The sequence below is a fragment of the Salmo salar genome, chromosome ssa25 (genome assembly GCF_905237065.1).
Source record: "Salmo salar chromosome ssa25, Ssal_v3.1, whole genome shotgun sequence".
Classification (NCBI taxonomy): domain Eukaryota; kingdom Metazoa; phylum Chordata; class Actinopteri; order Salmoniformes; family Salmonidae; genus Salmo; species Salmo salar.
The window spans coordinates 27,672,418-27,696,982 of NC_059466.1; the positions used below are offsets into that span (position 1 = coordinate 27,672,418).

At 44.2% G+C, this 24,565-nt stretch overlaps 1 protein-coding gene across 4 annotated transcripts in view; it reads right to left on the reverse strand.

Moving 5' to 3' along the window:
- Window positions 1–6,378: 6,378 nt before the first annotated feature.
- Window positions 6,379–24,565, reverse strand: part of LOC106586473 (dnaJ homolog subfamily C member 10) — a 33,762-nt gene continuing 15,575 nt past the window's right edge. For 2 of the 4 annotated variants that reach the window (XR_006761964.1, XR_006761965.1), the window contains 8 exons: window positions 17,681–17,782; window positions 17,089–17,244; window positions 15,866–15,999; window positions 13,184–13,238; window positions 12,911–13,058; window positions 9,282–9,404; window positions 7,675–7,791; window positions 6,379–7,286 (listed from right to left, as the gene is read on the reverse strand). Coding sequence is in view for 1 of the 4 variants with exons in the window: in XM_045707546.1 (XP_045563502.1) it covers window positions 7,275–7,286; window positions 7,675–7,791; window positions 9,282–9,404; window positions 12,911–13,055; window positions 13,182–13,238; window positions 15,866–15,999; window positions 17,089–17,244; window positions 17,681–17,782 (846 nt within the window). In the remaining 3 variants the exon portion in view is untranslated. Of the gene's footprint in view, window positions 7,287–7,674; window positions 7,792–9,281; window positions 9,405–12,910; window positions 13,059–13,181; window positions 13,239–15,865; window positions 16,000–16,621; window positions 17,245–17,680; window positions 17,783–24,565 lie in introns of those variants that run through there. The other 2 variants (XM_045707546.1, XR_006761966.1) reach the window with 2 other exon arrangements.

Consider the following 24,565-nt stretch of genomic DNA (forward strand, 5'->3'; position numbering starts at 1 on the left):
CAAAGCTGTCATCAAGGCAAAGGGTAGTCACTTTGAATAATCTCAAATGTATTTTGATTTGTTTAACACTTTTTTTGGTTACTACATGATTCCATATGTGCTATTATTCTATAATGTAGAAAATAGTAAAAATAAAGAAAAACCCTTGAATGAGTAGGTGTGTCCAAACTTTTGACTGGTACTGTATATAAGGTCCCACACTTGACAGTGCATGTCAGAGCAAAAACCAAGCCATGAGGTCAAAGAAATTGTCCGTAGAGCTCTGAGACATGATTGTGTCAAGGCACAGATCTGGGGAAGGGTACCAAAACATATCTGCAGCATTGAAGATCCCCCAGACCACAGTGGCCTCCATCATTCTTCAACGGAAGAAGTTTGGAACCACCAAGACTCTTCCTAGAGCTGGCCGCTCAGCCAAATGGAGCAATCAGGGGAGAAGGGCCTTGGTCAGGGAGGACAACCATCTCTGCAGCACTGGCCACCCTTTATGGTAGAGTGGCCAGACTCCTCAGTAAAAGGCACATGACAGCCCGCTTGGACTTTGCCAAAAGGCACCTAAAGGAATCTCAGACCATGAGAAACAAGATTCTCTGGTCTGATAAAACCAAGATTGAATTCTTTGGCCTGAATGCCAAGCGTCACATCTGGAGGAAACCCCGCATCATCCCTACAGTGAAGCATGGTGGTGGCAGCACCAGGCTGTGGGACTGAGAGACTAGTCAGGATCAAGGCAAAGATGAACAGAGCAAAGTACAGAGAGATCTTTGATGAAGTCCTGAGTGCTCTGGAGCAGGTTATCAAACTAGGGCGGTTCACCTTCCAATAGGACAATGACCCTAAGCACACAGTCAAGACAACGCAGGAGTGGTTTCGGGAAAAGTCTCTGAATGTCCTTGAGTAGCCTAGCCAGAGCCTGAACCTGATCGAACATCTCTGGAGAGACCTGAAAATAGCTGTGCAGCGACGCTCCCCATCCAACCTGACAGAGCTTGAGAGGATCTGCAGAGAAGAAATGGGACAAACTCCCCAAATACAGGTGTGCCAAGCTTGTAGCATCATACCCAAAAAGACTCAAGGCTGTAATCATTGCCAAAGGTGCTTCAACAAAGTATTGAGTAAAGGGTCTGAATACTTATGTAATTTTTTTATTTTTAATAAGTTTGCAAACATTTCTAAAAACCTGTTTTTGCTGTCATGGGGTATTGTGTGTAGATTAATGAGGGGAAAAAACAATTTAATCAGTTTTAGAATAACACTAATGTAACGACATTTGGAAAAAGTAAAGTGGTCTGACAACTTTTTGTCAGACCACTTTAGAAATGCTTTTACTGCTACAGATTTTTTCCAAGAACATACAGGTCGCAGTGGTGGGTAGTATATGGGACTTTGGTGATAAAACGGATGGCACTGTGATAGACTACATCCAATTTGCTGAGTGGAGTGTTGGAGGCTATTTTGTAAATGACATCGGTGAAGTCAAGGATCGGTAGGATAGTCAGTTTTACGAGGGTATGTTTGGCAGCATGAGTGAAGGAGGCTTTGTTGCGAAATAGGAAGCCGATTCTAGATTTAATTTTGGATTGGACATGCTTAATATGAGTCTGGAAGGAGAGTTTACAGTCTAACCAGACACCTCGGTATTTGTAGTTGTCCACATATTCTAAGTCAGAACCATCCAGAGTAGTGATGCTGGACGGGCGGGCAGGTGCGGGCAGCGATAGGTTGAAGAGCATGCATTTAGTTTTACTAAATGGAGGCCACGGAAGGAGAGTTGTATGGCATTGAAGCTCATCTGGAGGTTAGTTAACACAGTGTCCAAAGAAGGGCCAGAGGTATACAGAATGGTGTCGTCTGTGTAGAGGTGGATCAAAGAATCACCAGCAGCAAGAGCGATGTATATCATTGATGTATACAGAGAAGAGAGTCGGTCCGAGAATTGAATGTTGTTATTGACAGAGTCGAAAGCCTTAGCCAGGTCGACAAATACGGCTGCACAGTAATGTCTCTCATCGATGGCGGTTATGATATCTTTTAGGACCTTGAGCGTGGCTGGAGGTGCACCCATGACCAGCTCTGAAACCAGATTGCATAGCGGAGAAGGTACGGTGGGATTCGAAATGGTCGGTAATCTGTTAACTTGGCTATCAAAGACCTTAGAAAGGCAGGGTAGAATAGATATAGGTCTGTAGCAGTTTGGGTCTAGAGTGTCTCCCCCTTTGAAGAGGGGGATGACCGCGGCAGCTTTTCAATCTATGGGAATCTCAGACGATACAAAAGAGAGGTTGAACAGGCTAGTAATAGGGGTTGCAACCATTTCGGCAGATAATCTTAGAAAGAGAGGGTCCAGATTGTCTAGCCAGGCTGATTTGTAGGGGTCCAGATATTGCAGCTCTTTCAGAACATCAGCTATCTGGATTTGGGTGAAGGAGAGTGGGGGGGGTTTGAGCGAGTTGCTGTGGGGAACGCAGGGCTGTTGACCGGGGTAGTGGTAGCCAGGTGGAAAGCATGGCCAGCTGTAGAAAAATGCTTATTGAAATTCTCAATTATAGTGGATTTAATCAGTGGTAACAGTGTTTCCTAGCCTCACTGCAGTGGGTAGCTGGCAGGAGGTTCTCTTATTCTCCATGGATTTTACAGTGCCCAGAACATTTTGAGTTAGTGCTACAGGATGCAAATTTCTGCTTGAAAAAGCTAGTCTTAGCTTTCCTAACTGCCTGTGTGTATTGGTTTCTAACTTCCCTAAAAAGTTGCATATCACGGGGGCTGTTCGATGCTAATGCAGAACGCCGCAGGATGTTTTTGTGCTGGTTAAGGGCAGTCAGGTCTGGAGAGAACCAAGGGCTATATCTGTTCCTGGTTCTACATTTTTTGAATGGGCCTTGCTTATTTAAGATGGTGAGGAAGGCACTTTTAAAGAATAACCAGGCATCCTGTACTGACGGGATGAGGTCAATATCCTTCCAGGATACCCGGGCCAGGTCGATTAGAAAGGCCTGCTCGCTGAAATGTTTTAGGGAGTGTTTAACAGTGATGAGGGGTGGTCGTTTGATCGCAGACCCATTACGGATGCAGGCAATGAGGCAGTGATTGCTGAGATCTTGGTTGAAAACAGCAGAGGTGTATTTGGTGGGCAAGTTTGTTAGGATGATATCTATGAGGGTCCCGTGTTTACGTATTTGGGGTTGTACCTGGTGGGTTCATTGATCATTTGTGTGAGATTGAGGGCATCAAGCTTAGATTGTAGGATGGCCGTGGATGTGGCAGGGCTTGCAAACTATTACGGACTACAAAGGGAAACCCAGTCGCGAGCTGCCCAGTAACACGAGCCTACCAGACAAGCTAAATGCCTTTCATGCTTGCTTTGCGGCAAGAAACACTGACGCATGCATGAGAGCACCAGCTGTTCCGGACGACTGTGATCACACTCTCCGTAGCCGACGTGAGCAAGACCTTTAAACAGGTCAACATTCACAAGGCCTGAATACCAGGACGTGTACTCAGAGCATGTGCGGACCAACTGACAAGTGTCTTCACTGACATTTTCAACCTCTCCCAGACCGAGTCTGTAATACCAACATGTTTCAAGCAGACCACCATAGTCCCTGTGCCCAAGAAAGCGAAGGTAACCTGCCTTAATGACTACCGCGCCTTAACACTCACGTCAGTAGCCACAAAATGCTTTGAAAGGCTGGTCATGGCTCACAATGACCATCATCCTGGAAGTTTACATACACCTTAGCCAAATACATTTAAACTCAGTTTTTCACAATTCCTGACATTTAATCCTAGTAAAAATTCCCTGTCTTAGGTCAGTTAGGATCACCACTTTATTTTAAGAATGAGAAATGTCATAATAATAGTAGAGAGAATGATTTATTTTAGCTTTTATTTCCTTCAGCACATTCCCAGTGGGTCAGACATTTACATACACTCAATTAGTATTTGGTAGCATTGCCTTTAAATTGTTTAACTTGGGTCAAACATTTTGGGTAGCCTTCCACAAGCTTCCTACAATAAGTTGGGTAAATTGTGGCCCATTCCTCCTGACAGAGCTGGTGTAACTGAGTCAGGTTTGTAGGCCTCCTTGCTCACACACACTTTTTCAGTTCTGCCCACAAATTCTCTATAGGAATGAGGTCAGGGCTTTGTGATGGCCACTCCAATACGATTTTTGTCCCCATGTGCAGTTGCAAACCGTAGTCTGGCTTTTTTATGGCGGTTTTGGAGCAGTGGCTTCTTCCTTGCTGAGCGGCCTTTCAGGTTATGTCGATATAGGACTCGTTTTACTGTGGATATAGATACTTTTGTACCTGTTTCCTCCAGCATCTTCACAAGGTCCTTTGCTGTTGTTCTGGGATTGATTTGCACTTTTCGCACCAAAGTACATTAATCTCTAGGAGACAGAACGCGTCTAATTCCTGAGCGGTATGACGGCTGTGTGGTCCAATGGTGTTTATACTTGCGTACTATTGTTTGTACAGATGAACGTGGTAACTTCAGGCGTTTCGAAATTGCTCCCAAGGATGAACCAGACTTGTGGAGGTCTACAATTATTGTCTGATTTCTTTTGATTTTCCCATGATGTCAAGTAAAGAGGCACTGGGTTTGAAGGTAGGCCTTGAAATACATCTACAGGTACACCTCCAATTGACTCAAATGATGTCAATTAGCCTATCAGAAGCTATTAAAGCCATGACATCATTTTCGGGAATTTTCCAAGCTGTTTAAAAGGTACAGTCAGTGAAATAATCTGTAAACAATTGTTGGAAAAATTACTTGTGTCATGCACAACGTAGATGTCCTAACCGACTTGCCCAAACCTATAGCTTGTTAACAACAAATTTGTGGAGTGGTTGAAAAAGGAGTTTTAATGACTCCAACCTAAGTCTATGTAAACTTCCAACTTCAACTGTATATGAGAATGCTGTTCTTTGACTACAGCTCAGCATTCAACACCATAGTGCCCACAATAGTGCCCACAATGCTCATCACGCTAAGGACCCTGGGACTAAACACCTCCCTCTGTAATTGGATTGTGGACTTCCTGCCAGGCCGCCCCCAGGTGGTAAGGGTAAGCAACACATTTGCCCCGCTGATCCTCAACACGGGGGCCCCTCAACAGTGCGTGATTAGTCCCCTCCTGTACTCCCTGGTCACCCACGACTGCGTGGCCAAGCACGACTCCAACACCATCATTACATTTGCTGACGACACAACAGTGGTAGGCCTGATCACCGACAACAATAAGACAGCCTATAGGGAGGTGGTCAGAGATCTGGCAGTGTGGTGCCAGGACAACAACCTCTGCTTCAATGTCAGCAAGACAAAAGTAGATGATCGTGGACTACAGTAAAAGGAGGACCGAACATGTCCCCATTCACTTTGACAGGGCTGTAGTGGAGCGGGTTGAGAATTTCAAGTTCCTTGGTGTCCACATCACCAACAAACTATCATGGTCCAAACACACCAAGACAGTTGTGAAGAGAGCACGATAACACCTTATCCCCCCTCAGGACTGAAAAGATTTGGCATGGGTCCCCAGATCCTCAAAAAGTTATTCAGCTGGACAATCAAGAGCATAATGACAGTTACATCGCCGCCTGGTATGGCAACTGCTCAGCATTTGACCGTAAGGCACTATGGAGGATAGTGTGTACCACCAAGCTTCTTGCCATCCAGGACCTAGTGTCAGAGGAAGGCCCCAAAAAAATTGTCAAAGACTCCAGTCACCCAAGTCAGACTGTTCTCTCTGCGCGCGCACAGCAAGCAGTACCGGCACGCCAAGTCTATGTTCAAAAGGCTCCTTAACAGGTTCTAACCCCAAGCCATAAGACTGCTGAGCAATTAATCAAATGGTCAAGCGGACTATTTACATACACCCCTCCCCCTTTGATTCTACACTGCTGCTACTCGCCTTGACTAACCTGTGCCCCCCACACATTGACTCGGTACCGGTACCCCGCCTATAGCCTCAGTATTGTTCATTTTTATTTTGTAAATATTTTCTTAACCGCATTGTAGGTTAAGGGCTTGCAAGTAAGCGTTTCACAGTGAGGCCTACGGTTGTATTCGGCACATGTGACAAATACAATTTGATATCTACCTCTCCCTGCACATTGTAAATATGGTACTGGAACAGACCCTGTATTTAGTATGCTTACTCACCTTTAAAGTTCTTATTTTTAGTATTACAGTGTTATTAATTACTAAATTGTTGGGGTTAGAGCTAGCAAGAAAGGCCTTTCCCTGTACTTGAAAGAAAGGCCTTTCACTGTAAAACTTGAAACCTGAGCTAAGCTTAAGACTAACACTGTTCTGCTTCCATCTAGTGGATACTTTGGGAACTGATAGTCAAAATGCCATTTAACAAACAAAATGTAAGGTTTAAAAAACATGACATTTATTCCATACAAGGGTCTGGGCAAAACAACTTGAAAGGAAAAGAGAAGGATACCTCTTTGGAGTGTCTTAAAGGGGACACTATTGGCATTTAAGATCACAAGTTCTCAAACATCATCCAAGGACAGCATTTTATTTTTGAGTTGAAAATAAACTTTTGCAAGACTGCATCATCCCACAACTAACCAAATGATTCCCATCCACACTTCAAGGACGGTAAACCGTAACAGATACATTTATGATGTGGAGTGAATGATGTGGAGGGTATTGGCAACATATTTCATGTTCATTTTTTTTAAGTGTACAGGGTTCCTTTTTCTAAACTGTTTACAGAGGTTGGATACTGAACAATTAGGTTACTTTCAGCAGACAAACATACCAACACCACATTCAGTACAGTGTGGTCACTTCACAGAATGAATAAAACACTGTTCTCTACACTCAAATGGTTAAAGTTGAATCAACACGAGTTGGCAAGCCCATTGTAAACTGAAACTGCCGTTTTGTATCATCATAAATAAAATATGTTGTCACGAACCTACATCAGACAGTACATTCAGATACCAGGCAGGTCAGCACCTACCGTACAGACACATTCCACCTCTATAACTATTAACATTTCCGACAGGACAGTGAGTCAGTCTTTCCTAATCATTGAATCAGTTTAGAGAAATTAAATACATCTTGTTTTGACAGACCGACAATACTGAGATAACTGCTCGATAACGTCTTCTTTGCAAATGTTCTTTGGCAGTAAACCTCTCTTCTCAGAGTATGTTTGTTAAGTGTGTAGGTTTGACTGTTCGTTGTTTACATTTCCCTTAAGGAAAAGCATCTCAGTGAATCTTGGATCTCTCGAATAGACCCTCTTGAACTCACAATTCATCCTGCAGAAAGAAAGAAAAGTTCATAGTTAACATACTATTCAAATATTACAACATGATCCATTTGGATTACATTTGTGGTGGTGAACCTTCACGAATATACTGCGACAAAGTCATGTTGAGAAAATATGCTCATATTGCAGTTTGATACACTGAGCCAACACAATCCATAGTCACTTCAATCAGACTATTAGCAGTTGTCTTGGCTGAATTAGCTAAGCCAGTAAGTCCAGAGCCCAGAAAGTCCAGAGCCCAGAAGCCAAACTATCACTTAAAAGTCTATGCCAGAGAATAATATCACTCTGCTTGACTGCAAAAGGCAAGAGGTAGCTACTAAGATTAAAAAGCAACATGGTGATCGCAGAGTTACTGAACCGCGTAAGAAGCTTACCTTGAAGTTGGCGGCCTTGCCATGTAACCATGGAGATAGCTGCTGGAGCCTCTGACGGAGGAGGTTGGCGATGTTAGTAGCATCCCGGCTGTTGACGTGCTCCCCTCCCTGGTCATGCTGGAGGACGGCGGGAGGGATGATATAGGGACGGGTGGATAGAGGGATAGATGAAAGGATGAGGGTGGGATGGAGACAGAGAAGTTAGGGTACAGTGCTCTGAGGTAGAGAGGTCTTCACGGGTCCAAACAGTTGGACCCATTCCGAAATGTACCTGGGGATTTCTCACTCGGACCCAATATGCATAAATAATTGTTTTAAATATAGAGCCCCTGTCCAAATGGACCAGAGGACAACTAGACCCGTTCAGGATAGACCTGGTCGGACCGGGATTGAGACCCGGTCCGATCAGAGTAAGACAAGCAGCAGAAAATAAATTTAAGCTACTTTACTAAACTGGAGCTGATCACGCGAGAGAAGTACTGCTCTAGCAGGCAGTGGAGGGACCAAACTGAGCAGTGATGGAGAGACAAGCAACCAATCAAGACGACTCGTGCTAAAGTAAACTAATAGCTGCCATAGCTAGGAAATGTATTATCAAATAGGATTACGTAGTACCGTTTGTCTGCATCATACCTGGGAGAAGCTAGTTAAGCTAAGTGAAGCTGCAGTGCATACGCTTTCTCATCCTACAGTTACAAATAACAACTCCATTCAGAATATTAAGTTGCAGCCAACCTGCTGTCTCTTGCAGTGGAGGCTGCTGGGGTGGAGGACGGCTCATAATGGCTGGAATGGAGACAATGGAATGGTATTAAACAAAGACGTGGTTTCCATGTGGTTGATACCGCTCCATTGACTCCATTCCAGCCATTTTTATGAGTCGTCCTCCCCTCTGCAGCCTCCGCTGGTCTCTTGGTTGTTGTAGCCTATCATTCTCCTTGAACTTTTAATTCCATCTTCCATTGATTAGATATCTCCTAACTTTTGCCACACATGGAGGCTATATGACTGTAGCCTATTGCCGTATTGATGACTTATGACTGGCCAACAAGCAGCTACATACGCCACGCTCCACTCTCGTGCAAGCAAGAGCAGTATAAATGATACAATTTCACTCTACTGCAGAAGTCTCGATCGGATATGTACGGGCCCATCCGGACAAGTCAGTTAAAATTACAAATACCGAGACAATCATATCAGATCCAACACAGAACCGTGACATTATTTTGAATTCGAGCCGGACCTGCGCGGGTCCCAGATTGGGTCTCGGGGATTAGGGTACTGATTGGATCCATGAAGACCTCTACTCTGGGGGACTGACTGGGCCTCTCCAGAAATATAAAATGGTAAACAACTTTAGGAAAGAGGTCCTCGAACAAAATCAGAGATAAAACAAGAATATCCTTCTACTGGAACTTCTGATACATAGTAATCAAATGTCTAACTTGTAGCTTGATTTCCAGTCTAACAAGGACAGGAAGATGTAAGAGAACAATAAGCTGCTATGACGAAAACAAACTATCATTGCACATTGTGTTCACTTCTCAATAACTTACCTGGATAAATAGCTAACACATAAAAATAAAAATAAATCAGGAGTCTCTTACCTTCTTGGTGCCCAGGTGTGGGTAGAATCGGACGCTGGGATAGGCTGTGATTCCAGCTGACTGACAGGTTTGATAGTGGGCCTGACAGTCTACTTTCCCTGCCCTCAAGCTTCCTGTCACCATCTTGACAAAGACAAAGTCTGCATTATAAAACATGACCCTATTCCCTGTAGTGCTCTACTTTCGACCAGGGCCCATAGGGAGACAGCCAAAACCATTTCCATCCGCTAACTCAAACCGCAGCTCTCTAGGGTCTCTACTCTTTTCTACTTTTACCAATGACCTGCCACTGGCATTAAACAAAGCATGTGTCCAGGTATGCTGATGATTCAACTATATACGCATCAGCAACCACAGCTAATGAAGTCACTGAAACCCTTAACAAAGAGTTGCAGTCTGTTTTGGAATGGGGGGGGGGGCAGTAATAAACTGGTCCAGAAAATCATTGTATTTGGTACAAATCATTCCCTAAGTTCTAGACCTCAGCTGAATCTGATAATGTTGAACAAGTTGAGGAGACTAAATTACTTGGCGTTACATTCGATTGAATCTGTTTTGACCATGACAATAGTTGTATAGGTGGGGATAGGTATGTCTGTAATGAAGAGATGCTCTGCTTTTTTGACACCACACTCCAAAAAGCAAGTTGTGCAGGGTCTAGTTTAGCCTAATCTTGATTATTGTCCAGTCGTGTGGTCGAGCGCTGCAAGGAAATACGTAGTTAAACTGCAGCTGGCCCAGAACAGAGCGCCACGTCTTGCTCTTCATTGTTGTCAGAGCGCTGATACAAATACTATGCATGCCAGTCTCTCTTGGCTAAGAGTTGAGGAGAAACTGACCGCATCACTTTTTATAATAAACACAAATGTGTTGAAAATCCCAAATTGTTTGCATAGTCAACTTACACAGCTCTGACACACACTTACCCTACCAGACATGCCACCAGGGGTCTTTCCACAGTCCCCAAATCCAGAACAAATTCAAGAAAGTGTACAGTATATAGAGACTTATTGCATGGAACTTTGTTCCATCTCATACTGCTCAAATAAACAGCAAACCTGGATTTAAAAAAATAATAATTCACAGCACAATGCCTCTCCCCTATTTGACCTAGATGGTGTGTGTGTATTTATTGATAAGTAGCCTACATGTGCTTAAAAAAAAATAATTCACTGTGCCTTTGGAAAGTATTCAGACCTTACTTTTTCTGCATTTTGTTATATTACAGCCTTATTCTAAAACACACAATACCGCAATGACAAAGCGCAAAGCAGATTTTTTTTGCAAATGCATTAAAAATAAAAACACCTTATTTACAATGAGGGAAAAAAGTATTTGATCCCCTGCTGATTTTGTACGTTTGCCCACTGACAAAGAAATGATCAGTCTATCATTTTAATGGTAGGTTTATTTAAACAGTGAGAGACAGGATAACAAAAAAAATAAAAACATGGCAAAAATGTTATAAAATGATTTGCATTTTAATGAGGGAAATAAGTATTTTTGACATGCGTTTTTCTGGATTTTTTTGTTGTTATTCTGTCTCTCACTGTTCAAATAAACCTACCATTAAAATTAGACTGATCATTTCTTTGTCAGTGGGCAAACGTACAAAATCAGCAGGGGATCAAATACTTTTCCCCCCCTCACTGTAGATAAGTATTTAGACCCCTTGCTGAGACTTGTAATTGAGCTCAGGTGCATCCTGTTTCCATTGATCATCCTTAAGATGTTTCTACAACTTGATTGGAGTCCACCTGTGGTGAATTCAATTGATTGAACATGATGATTTGGAAAGGGACACACACACACACACACCTGTCGATATAAGGTCCCACAGTTGACAGTGCATGTCAGAGCAAAAACCAAGCCATGGGGTCGAAGGAATTGTCCATAGCGCTCCGAGACAGGATTTTGTCTTAGGCACAGATCTAGGGAGGGGTACCAAAACATTTCTGCAGCATTAAAGGTCCAAGAACACAGTGGCCTCAATTATTCTTAAAAATGGAAGAAGTTTGGAACCACCAAGACTCTTCCTAGAGCTGGCTGCCCGGCCAAACTGAGCAATCAGGGAGGTGACCAAGCACCCGATGGTCACTCTGACAGAGCTCTAGAGTTCCTCTGTGGAGAAACTTTCAGAAGGACAATCTCTGCAGCACTCCACCAATTAGTCCTTTATGGTAGCTTGGCTAGATGGAACTAACCCTAACCCACTTGGAGTTTGCCAAAAGACACCTTAAGACTCTCAGACCATGAGAAACAAGATTATCTGGTCTGATGAAACCAAGATTGAACTCTTTGGCCTGAATGCCAAGCATCACATAAGGAGGAAACCTGGCACCATCCCTGACAATGCATCCGCCAAAACATGATGGTGCATGGTGGTGGCAGCATAATGCTGTGGGGATGTTTTTCAGCGGCAGAGACTGGGAGACTAGTCAGGATCGAGGCAAAGATGAACAGAGCAAAGTGCAGAGAGAGATTCTTGATGAAAACCTGCTCCAGAGCACTCAGGACCTCAGACGGGGGGCGAAGGTTCACCTTCCAACAGGACAATGACCCTAAGCACACAGCCAAGACAACGCAGGAGTGGCTTCGGGACAAGTCTCTGAATGTCCTTAAGTGGCCCAGCCCGGACTTGAACCCGATCGAACATCTCTGGAGAGACCTGAAAATAGCTGTGCAGCAACACTCCCCATCCAACCTGACAGAGCTTGAGAAGATCTGCAGAGAAGAATGGTAGAAACTCCCCAAATACAGGTGTGCCAAGCTTGTAGCGTCATACCCATGAAGACTCAATGCTGTAATCACTGCCAAAGGTGCTTCAAAGGACTGAGTAAGGGGTCCAAATACTTAGTGATATCATTTTTTTGTAATACATTTGCAAAAATGTATAAAAAAAACAGTTTTTGCTTTTTCATTATGGGGTATTGTATGCAGATTGATGAGGGACAAACGATTTAATCCATTTTATAATAAGACTAAAGCAACAAATTGTGTAAAAAGTCAAGGGGTCTGAATACTTTCCAAAGACAATGCATGTAGTTCTGTCCTTGAGCTGTTCTTGTCTATTAATTATCTGTATTATGTCATGTTTCATGTGGACCACAGGAAGAGTAGCTGCTGCAACAGTAGCTGCAACAGCTAATGGGGAACCTAACAAAAATACAAAAAAAGTGGATTATTGTTTAAACTAACGGCTATCAAACAATAAGCATCTAAACAAATAGTGAATAATGTGCCATTTGTGCACAGACAAAAACATTGCCGCCTAGTGACTCAGACACTTCAGAACCCTTACATTATTCAGAGCAGAGCCACACAAGACACCCCACTGTTACCAGCCTAGCGCTGGAAGTACAGTATGAGTAGAGGCAGAAACAATAACTTCGCTCTAGCATCGAAAATACAGCCGCTTCACAAACACGAATAGGGGCTGTATTCATGAAGTGTCTCAGAGTAGACCAGTTTATCCATTTATATCATAATTAGCTTACATGGACAAGGGGGACCTGATCCCAAATCACCACTCCCTACTCGGACGCTTTATGAAAATGGGCCCAGAAAAAAATAAAAAATAAATAAATAAAAGTGTTTGAGAGATGGTGGGAGTGGAGAGGATATCTTACCCGAGCGAGGACCTCAAACTCTGGGGCAAAGTGCTGGCATGTTCCACACCACGGAGCATAGAAGTCCACCACCCAGTGATCCTTCCCTCCCATCACCTTGTTCCTGAAGTCCTCTGGAGTCAGATCCACTGACGCTCTTGGAAGAGTGCTAAGACAAAGACAGACTGCATAAATTCCTTTGTTGAATTCAAATCAGATACAAATATTCCTCTAATAATGATTGTTAAAAGGCTAGGACAGGCTAACATCAGAAACACACTGGAGAGAACATACCCCCATAGCCCAGACTTTGAGAGAGTGAGCATCTCGATGCCAGCCGTTGTAACTCCTGGTGAGAGAAATAAAAACAGTACTCGTATTTACAACATAACTTAAGGTAAACTTTACAGTATGTAAGCAACATGTAAACTTTAAAACATGAAAGCGTAATATAAAGTATACAGAATGTGACCTGTACAACATGTAAAGCCTAGTGGTAGGCTTGATTACCAACAACGACGAGACGGCCTACAGGGAGGAGGTGAGGGCCCTCGGAGTGTGGTGTCAGGAAAACAACCTCACTCAACGTCAACAAAACAAAGGAGATGATCGTGGTCTTCAGGAAACAGCAGAGGGAGCACCCCCCTATCCACATCGACGGGACAGTAGTGGAGAAGGTGGAAAGTTATGTTCCTCGACGTACACATCATGGACAAACTGAAATGGTCCACCCACACAGACAGCGTGGTGAAGAAACTTTTGCAGATGAACAATTGAGAGCATCCTGTCGGGCTGTATCACCGCCTGGTACGGCAACTTCTCCGCCCACAACCACAAGGCTCTCCAGAGGGTAGTGAGGTCTGCACAACGCATCACCGGGGAAAACTACCTGCCCTCCAGGACACCTACACCACCCAATGTCACAGGAAGGCCAAAAAGATCATCAACGAAAAACAACCACCTGAGCCACGGCCTGTTCACCACGCTACCATCCAGAAGGTGAGGTCAGTACAGGTGCATCAAAGCTGCGACCGAGAGACTGAAAAACAGCTTCTATGTCAAGGCTATCAGACTGTTAAACAGCCATCACTAACATTGAGTGGCTGCTGCCAATACACTGACTGAAATCTCTAGCCACTTTAATAATTAAAAACTGGATGTAATAAATGTATCACTAGTCACTTTAAACAATGACACTTCATATACTGTTTACATACCCTACTCATCTCATATGTACAGTTGAAGTCGGAAGTTTACATACACCTTAGCCAAATACATTTAAACTCAGTTTTTCACAATTCCTGACATTTAATGCTAGTAAAAATTCCCTGTCTTAGGTCAGTTAGGATCACCACTTTATTTTAAAGATGTGAAATGTCAGAATAATAGTAGAGAGAATGATTTATTTTAGCTTTTATTTCTTTCATCACATTCCCAGTGGGTCAGAAGTGTGCATAGTATTTGGTAGCATTGCCTTTAAATTATTTAACTTGGGTCAAACGTTTCGGGTAGCGTTCCACAAGCTTCCCAAAATAAGTTGGGTGAATTATGGCCCATTCCTCCTGACAGAGCTGGTGTAACTGAGTCAGGTTTGTAGGCCTCCTTGCTCACACACACCTTTTCAGTTCTGCCCACAAATTCATGGGATTGAGGTCAGGGCTTTGTGATGGCCACTCCAATACCTTTACTTACCTTGACTTACTCCAATACCTTGTTGTCCTTAAGCCATTTTGCCACAACTTTGGAAGTATGCTTGGGGTCATTGTCCATTTGGAAGACCCATTTGCTACCAAGCTTTAACTTCCTGACTGATGTCTTGAGATGTTGCTTCAATATATCCAATATATTCATCAGACCAGAGGACATTTCTCCAAAAAGTACGATCTTTGTCCTCATGTACAGTTGCAAACCGTAGTCTGGCTTTTTAATGGTAGTTTTGGAGTAGTGGCTTCTTCCTTGTTGAACGGCCTTTCAGGTTAAATTGATATAGGACTCGTTTTACTGTGGATATAGATACTTTGTACCCGTTTCCTCCAGCATCTTCACAAGGTCCTTTGCTGTTGTTCTGGGATTGATTTGCACTTTTCGCAGCAAAGTAAGTTCATCTCTAGGAGACAGAATGTGTCTCCTTCTTGAGCGGTAGGACGGCTGCGTGGTCCCATTGTGTTTATACTTGCGTACTATTGTTTGTACTGATGAACCTTCAGGCGTTTGGAAATTGCTCTCAAGGATGAACCAGACTTGTGGAGGTCCACCATTTTTTTCTGATTTCTTTTGATTTACCCTTGATATCAAGCAAAGAGGCACTGAGTTTGAAGGTAGTCCTTGAAATACAGCCACAGGTACACCTCCAATTGACTCAAATGGATGTCAAATTAGCCTATCAAAAGCCATGACATCATTTTCTGGAATTTTCCAAGTTGTTTAAAGGCACAGTCAACTTAGCGTATGTAAACTTCTGACCCACTGGAATTGTGATACAGTGAATTATAAGTGAAATAATCTGTCTGTAAACAATTGTTGGAAAAATGACTTGTGTCATGCACAAAGTAGATGTCCTAACCGACTTGCCAAAACTATAGTTTGATAACAAGAAATTTGTGGAGTGGTTGAAAAACGAGTTTTAATGACTCCAACCTAAGTGTATGTAAACTTCCGACTTCACCTGTATATACTGTACTCTATACCATCTACTGCATCTTGCCTATGCAGCACAGCCATCGCTCATCCATATATTTATATGTACATATTCATTCCTTTACACTTGTGTGTATAAGGTAGCTGTTGTGAAGTTGTTAGATTACGTGTTAGATATTACTGCAAGGTCGGAACTAGAAGCATAAGCATTTCTCTACACTCGCATTAACATCTGCTAACAATGTGTATATGACCAATAAAATTTGATCAGGAACTGTAAGACTAGGGTCTGAATCAAGCATCTCTGAAACGCTTGTGAAAGGACAGTAAGGTACATACTGGTATACGTCTCGTCGGTTGGCGTTCTGTGGGTAGAGGCGTATCTCAGGGTAGCCTCTGACCCCCTCTCCCTGGCAGAAGGAGTGGTGTTTCTGACAGTCCACCGTCCCCACCTTTATCATACCATTGAGCGCCTGAGGAGACATCAGCAGACAGAATACTAATTATTTCACTATAGTGGACGACAATTTAGAAAATCTTGGAGACAAATGCATTTAGTTGGATTTGTTGATGACACCTACCCACCGTAGAATTAAATGTGATAATGCTCATACCACATATCTCTATACATCTTTGCTAGATTCAAGGCACCCGATATCCAGAGAACACATGAGTGGAAGCTCTGTTGCTGGGCCTACTGTACCTACCCGTGCCATTCGCCACTCTGGCAGCAGGGTAGATATACCAGTACTCGCTACTGCCTACAGCTTACTACCCTACAGTCCACTACCTATCCGTGCCATTCTCCTCAGGCACTCAGGCAGCACGACAGGGACCATACCAGGGGGCATAGAAGGTCCACCATCCTACTGATTACTGCCCAGTGGCCATTGCCTAGCCCCAATCTCTACTACGAAATATCTACTCGTGCCACCCTTACCCACCCTACAAACCACTACCTACCTGTGCCCTCCTCTACCCAGCCACACCAGGGAGCATAGACGTCTACCATCCTTCTACCTAAGTACCTACTCTACTCCCTCCTGCCAACAGCCTACTCTCCAGCCTGTCTACAACCTACTGCCTCCTACTTACCAGCTATCCAAGCTACCCTTCTCCACTCAGGCAGCAGGGCCTGGCAGGGCCCACACCATGGAGCATCTACTGGGTTTTGCTGCGCTTACTTCCTGCAGGAGATTGGTGGGTGGAGTAGGAGAGGTGGGTGGAGCTGGGAGGGTCATCAGTGCTGATGGGGCACACCTGTGAAAGCTCAGGTGTAGCATAAAGCCACTGTTTCCTCATTCAGCAAGAGATTCCTCTCTCCATGCATACCTTTGGTTGTTTCATTGTGGCTTTGGGAGTTGACACCTAATTTACTGACTGTCATGCCTCATCTGATTATTGTTGTGAGTGTGTTTACTTTATCTATGTAATAAATTCATTTTGTTATTCCTTTACTCAGTTTGTGGTTTCCCATTGTTACAATCTTGAGCCAGGTTGTAACAATAGTAATCCACCATCCTACTGCCCAGGGCCTCCTGCCCTATAGAACCAGTACCTACCCGTGCCATCCTCCTCCACTCAGGCAGCAAGGCCTGACAGGGCCCACACCATGGGGCATAGAAATCCACCATCCAGGTCTCACTGTGTTTCCTCCTCTTTACCAGCTCTGCAAAGCTGTCTTGGTCCATGGTCACCACCGTGGGGTTGACCAAGTCCTGGAAAAAGGGGGAGAATCAGGTGTCACTAAAGTAGGGCTCTATTGTATAAAGGGGCTGAAAATTCAGAAGATTTGTCAATTGGGCTCCCGAGTGGCACAGCGGTCTAAGACAAGGCATTCCAGTGTTTGAGGAGTCACTACAGACACAGCCTGGATTTGAACCAGGGTATCACAACCGGCCGTGATTGGGAGTCCCAATGGGTGGCGCACAGTTGGCCCAGCGTCGTCCGGGTTTGGCCGGTGTAGGCCATCATTGTAAATAAGAATTTGTTCTTAACTGACTTGCCTAGTTAAATAAAGGTTAAATAAAAAATACATTGAGTGGTACAGTAACCATATATTGAGTCTTCGTTTTAAACCTCTCTGGTGCTATAAGCACTGGCTCGCAAGGAGACTGCACCATACTGCAAACTAGGCTAATTGTAACTTCTCACCTGTATGAACTCCAGGATTCCATCAGCAGAGTGATGTCCCTCGTACTCATGGATGGAGGACTTGTTAAAGATGACCGTGGTCGGGTAGGCATGGATATTATACTGAAAACAGGAACATAGGACATACGTTACATTACTGTAGTAGCTACTGCTACTTTTAGTTATCCAGCATAACCAGAAACACATTTACATTTGGCTGATACACAGGGATATGATCTGACTTGCCTAGTTAAATAAAAAGGTATTAAAAAAAATATATATAATAATAATAATCTCGAACATCTCGAGTTTGGCTAGGGGAAAGGCCAGTTTCAAAATATCAATGGAGGATGTCAGATTAAAAATCAGGAGAAGTCACATCCCTGTGGATACTGAATTGGCATTGCTGCTACTGATTTAGACCAATGATTCAATATTACATCCATGTCAGGCAGATAGCAGATATTGTCTGGATGGGTAGTAGTCCCAGGTTTTAATCCCCAGTGGGTGGTGATTGGTGGACAAGCCGACACCCGGCCGTCTCTCAGTCGTTTACTGTTCAATTATCCTAACCAGGTTCCGCTGCAGTGGGTTCCCACAGTCCTTCACACTAATAGGGGTGGCAGGTAGCCTAGTGTTTATGAGCGTTGGGCCAGTAACCGAAAGGTCTCTGGTTGGATACACTGAGTCAACTATGTGAAAAATCTGTCGATGTGCCCTCGAGTAAGGCACTTAACCCTAATTGTTCCTGTAAGTCAATCTGGATAAGAGCATCTGCTAAATGACTAAAATGTAAAAGCACTGACTGCCATCTGTACGTTATCACTTAGAGGCTGAAGGGCTGCAGCGGAGAGACAGGACTAAGGATTAAATTAAATCACTAGATAGGACATGATACAGGCCCTGCAGTGTCTCACCACACACACACACACACACACACACACACACGACAGGGCTGGAATCATGGCCCTAGCACAGCTATACGCCACACAGCCAGAGGAATGATAGCCCTACTACGCCTGTATGCCATACAGCCCAGTGGAAAGCAGTAAGACAAAGGCTTTGCCGATATGTGTAAGTCATACTAAGTTCATTGAAAGAAACAAATATTATTTAGTTCAATCATAAAATGTCACATGCGCTGAATACAACAAGTGTAGACTTCACTGTGAAATGATTACTTATGAGCCCTTTCCCAACAATGCAGTTAAAAAGTAACTAGATAAAGAAATAGAAACAATAAGAAGGCCTATACAAGGAGTACCGTTACCAGGTGATGTATTGGTGTACGAGGTAGTTGGGGTGATTGAGTCGGGTAATATGTACGTGTAGGCAGGGGGTGAAAGGCATACAGTCTGGGTTGCTGCTTAATTAGCGGTAGAAGCTGTTCAGGAGCCTTTTGGTCCTCGACTTGGTGCTCCTGTATCACTTGCCGTGCGGTAGCAGAGAGAACAGACTGACTTGGGTGGCTGGAGTCTTACAATTTTTAGGGCCTTCCTCTGACACCGCCTGGTATAGAGGTCCTGGATGGCAGGGAGCTCGGCCATCCATGATGTACTGGGTTGACCGCACTACCCTTTGTAGTGCCTTGCTTGTGGCTGTAGAACGTTTTTTTTTTGGGGGGGGGGGTCATGCCCTCTTAATGACTTAGTGTATTTGGACCAGGTCCTTAGTGATGTGGATGCCGAGGAACTTGGAAGTTCTCGACCATCTCCACTACAGCCCCGTTGATGTGATTGGAGGCGTGCTCGGCCCTCCGTTTCCTGTAGTCCACGATCAGCTACTTTGTCTTGTTGAGGGTGGGTTTTTTGTCCTAGAATGACACTGCCAGGTCTCTGACCTCTTCCCTGTAGGCTGCATCATTGTCTGATCAGGCCTACCACGATCAGCAAACTTTATGATGTGTTAAGAGTCGGGCCACATAGACGTAGGTGAACAGGGAGTACAGAAGGGGGCTAAGCACGCACCCCTGAGGGGCCCCCGTGTTGAGGGTCAGCGTGGTAGATGTGTTACCTACCCAAACCACCGGAGGGGCAGCCCGTCAGAAAGTTCAGTATCCAATTGCCGAGGGATGTGTTTAATCCCAGGGTTCTTAGCTTAGTGATGAGCTTGGCGTTGAACGCTGATCTGTAGTCAATGAACAGCATTCTCAGGGCGGTATGCAAACTGGAGTGGGTCCATGTTGTCTGGAATAATGGTGGGTGTTGATGGGCAACATGACCAGCCTTTCAAAGCATTTCATGGCTACAAATGTGAGTGATACAGGGCAATATGCATTTAGACAGGTTACCTTGGTGTTCTTGGGCACGGGGACTATGGTGGTCTGCTTGAAACATGTGGGTATTACAGACTGGGTCAGGGAGACGTTGAAAATGTGAGTGAAGACACTTGCTAGTTGGTCAGCGCATGCTCCGAGTACGTGTCTTGTTAATCCGTTTGGCGGCCTTGTGAATGTTAGACCTTTTTAAAACAGTTTCTCACATCGGCTACAGAGCGTGTGATCCCACAGTCGTCTGGAACAGCTGGTGCTCTCATGCATGGTTGTGTTGCTTGCCTTGAAGCGAGCATCGAAGGTATTTAGCTCGTCGGGTAGGTCACTGGGCAGCTCGTGGCTGGGTTTGCCCCTCTGACGATCGTCAGAGCCGGTGTAGTAGGATTCGAGCTTAGTCCTGCATTGCCGCTTTGCCCATTTGATGGTTCGTTGGAAGACGTAGCGGGATTTCTTATAAGCGTCCCTCCACTCTTCTGGAAGGCTTTCCACTAGATGTTGGAACACTGCTGCGGGGACTGGCTTCCATTCAGCCACAAGAGCATTAGCGAGGTCGGGCACTGATGTTGGGTGTTTATGCCTGGCTCGCAGTCGGCATTCCAATTCATCCCAAAGGTGTACGATGGGGTTGAGATCAGGGCGCTGTGTAAGCTAGTCAAGTTCTTCCACACCGATCTCAAACTATTTCTGTATGGACCTCGTTTTGTGCAAGGGGTCATGCTGAAGCAGAAAAGGGCCTTCCCCCAACTGTTGCCACAAAGGGGCCTAGCCATGAAAAACAGCCCCAGACCATTATTCCTCCACTATGCAGTCGGGCAGGTAGCATTCTCCTGGCATCCGCCAAACCCAGATTCATCCGTCAGACTGCCAGATGGTGAAGCGTGATTCCTCACTCCAGAGAACATGTTTCCACTGCTCCAAAGTCCAATAGCTTTACACCGCTCCAGCCGACACTTGGCATTGCGCATGGTGATCTTCGGCTTGTGTGCGACTGCTCGGCCATGGAAACCCATTTCATGAAGCTCCTGACAAACAGTTATTGTGCTGATGTTGCTTCCAGAGGCAGTTTGGAACTCAGTAGTGAGTGTTGCAACCGAGGACAGATGATTTTTAAGCGCTACATCACTCGGCAGTCCTGTTCTGTGAGCTTGTGTGGCCTACCACGTCGCAGCTGAGCCGTTGTTGCTCCGAGACCTTACCACTTCACAAGAACAGCACTTACAGTTGACCGGGGCAGCTCTAGCAAGGCAGAAATTTGACAAACTGACTTGTTGGAAAGGTGGCATCCTATGACGATGCCACGTTGAAAGTGACTGAGCTCTTCAGTATGGCCATTTTACTGCCAATGTTTGTCTGTGGAGATTGCATAAAAATGGGGACCCAGCCATGCAACGCATGTGACTGAAATTGCCAAATCCACTAATTTGAAAGAGTGTCCATATACTTTTGTATACATAGTGTATTCCAATCTGTGCTAACAAAACAGTCCAGTAGCTTAGCGTCTGCTTTAATCGAACCACTTACGTATTGAGCGCATCACTGGAACTTCGTGTTTGAGTTTTTGCTTGTAAACGGGAATTAAGAGGATGGAGTTATGGTCAGATTTGCAAAATGGAGGGCAAGGGAGAGCTTTGTATGAGTGTGTGGAGTAAATGTGATCTCGAGTTAGCCTCTAGTTGCACAGGAGACATGCTGGTAGAAATGAGGTAAAACAGATGAGTTTCCCTGCATTAAAATGCCTAGCCATTAGGAGCGCTGCATCTGGATGAGCATTTTCTTGTTTGCTTATGGCCTTACAGCTCGTTGAGCGCAGTCTTAGTGCCGGCATCGGTTTGTGGTGGTAAATAGACGGCTATGAATAATATAGATAAACTCTTGGTAGATAGTGTGGTCTACTGCTCATCATGAGGTATTCTACCTCATGCGAGTGTAACAGTGTAGGTTCCGTCCCTCTCTTCGCCCCAACCCGGGCTCGAACCAGGGACCCTTGCACACATCAACAACTGACACCCACGAAGCATCGTTACCCATCGCGCCACAAAAGCCGCGGCCCTTGCAACACAAGGGGAAACCCTACTTCAAGTCTCAGAGCGAGTGACGTCACTGATTGAAACGCTATTAGCGCGCACCACCGCTACCTAACTAGCCATTTCACATCGGTTACACTCACCCCCCCTTTGACCTCCTTTTCCGCAGCAACCAATGATCCGGGTCAACAGCATCAATGTAACAGTGTAGGTTCCGTCCCTCTCTTTGTCCCAACCTGGGCTCGAACCAGGGACCCTTGCACACATCAACACCCCACAAAGCATCGTTACCCATCGCGCCACAAAAGCCGCGGCCCTTGCAATGCAGGGGGGAACCCTACTTCAAGTCTCAGAGCGAGTGACGTCACTGATTGAAATGCTATTAGCGCACACCACCGCTAACTAGCCATTTCACATCGGTTACACGAGCAATACCGCGAGACTACTTTAATATTAGACATCACGCACCTTATTGACAAATAGAGACACCCACCACCTCATCTTAACAGACGTACAGTACCAGTCAAAAGTTGACACCTACTGGTGTTTATTTTTTACTATTGTCTACATTTTAGACAACAAAACAATGAAATAACACATATGGAATCATGTAGTAACCCAAAAGTGTTAAAACAAATCAAAATATATTTGAAATTCTTCAAAGTAGCCACCCTTTGACTTGACAGCTTTGCACACTTGGCATTCTCTCAACTAGCTTCCTGAGGTAGTCCCCTGGAATTCATTTCAATTAACAGGTGTGCCTTGTTAAAAGTTAGTTTGCGGAATTTCTTTCCTTAATGGGTTTGCGCCAATCAGTTGTGTAGTGACAAGGTAGGGGTGGTATACAGAAGATGGCCCTATTTGGTAAAAGACCTTGCCATAATATGGACTTGAACAACTCAAATATGTAAAAGAGAAACGACAGTCCATCATTACTTTAAGACATGAAGGTCGGTCAATTCGGAACATTTCAAGAACTTTGAAAGTTTCTTTAAGTGCAGTCGTAAAAATCATCAAGCGCTATGATGAAACTGGCTCTCACGAGGACCGCCACAGGAAAGGAAGACCTAGAGTTACCTTTTGCTGCAGAGGATAAGTGCATTAGAGTTAACTGCACCTCAAATTGCAGCCCAAATAAATGCTTCAGAGTTCAAATAACAGACATCAACGTCAAGTGTTCAGAGGAGACTGCGTGAATGAGGCCTTCATGTTCAAATTGCTGCAAAGAAAACACCATTAAAGGACACCAAATAGAAGAAAATACTTATTTGGGCCAAGAAACACGAGCAATAGACATTAAACCGGTGGAAATCTGTCCTTTGGTTTGACGAGTCCAAATTGGAGATTTTTGGTTCCATCCGTCGTCTTTGTGAGACGCAGAGTAGGTGAACGGATGATCTCTGCATGTGTGGTTCCACTATGAAGCATGGAGGTGTGATGGTGTGGGGGTGCTTTATTTAGAATTCAAGGCACACTTAACCAGCATGGCTATCACGGCATTCTGCAGCGATACACCATCCCATCTGGTTTGCGCTTAGTGGGACTATCATTTGTTTTTCAACAGGACAATGATCCACACACCTCCAGGTCGTGTAAGGGATATTTGACCAAGAAGGAGAGTGATTGAGTGCTGCATCAGATTACCTGGCCTCCACAATCACCCGACCTCAACCCAATTGAGATAGTTGAGTTTGGATGAGTTGGGCCACAGAATGAAGGAAAAGCAGCCAACAAGTGCTCAGCATATGTGGGAACTCCTTCAAGACTGTTGGAAAAGCATTCCAGGTGAAGCTGGTTGAGAGAATGCCAAGAGTGTGCAAAGCTGTCAAGGCAAAAGGTGGCTACTTTGAAGAATCTCATAATTTTGATTTGTTACACACTTTTTTGGTTACTACATGATTCCATATGTTTTATTTCATAGCTGATGTCGTCACTATTATTCTACAATGTAGAAAATTGTAAAACTAAAGAAAAACTCTATTTTCAGTTAGCCTCTATTTCGCCACTATGGCATATTTATTGCCTTACCTCCCTGATCTTACTACATTTGCACACACTGTATATAGATTTTTCATTTTTATATTGTGTTATTGACTGTACGTTTGTTAATCCCATGTGTAACTGTTGTTGTCACACTGCTTTGCTTTATCTTGGCCAGGTCGCAGTTGTAAATGAGAACTTGTTCTCAACTGGCCTACCTGGCCTATCCCGTTAGCGGGATCAAAATCCAGCGAAAAATCATATCGCCAATTAGCATTAAAAAAATATCATAATTTTAAAAAAAAAATATATATATATATTTTTTTTTTTTATAGATACACCTCTCCTGAATCGACCCACGTCGTCCGATTTCAAAAAGGTTTTACAGGAAAAGCAAATCATTAGATTATATTAGATGAGTCCATCGTAAAAAGCAGCTTCATAGCCATTTTCCGACCAACCACTTGCATCACATATAATCAATAAACAGCTAAATGTAGCACTAACCTTTTACAAACTTCATCAGATGGCACCCCTAGGACATCATGTTATACAATGCATGCATTCTTTTGTTCAATAAAGGTCATATTTATATATAAAAACAGCATTTTACATCTCTGTCTGACGTTG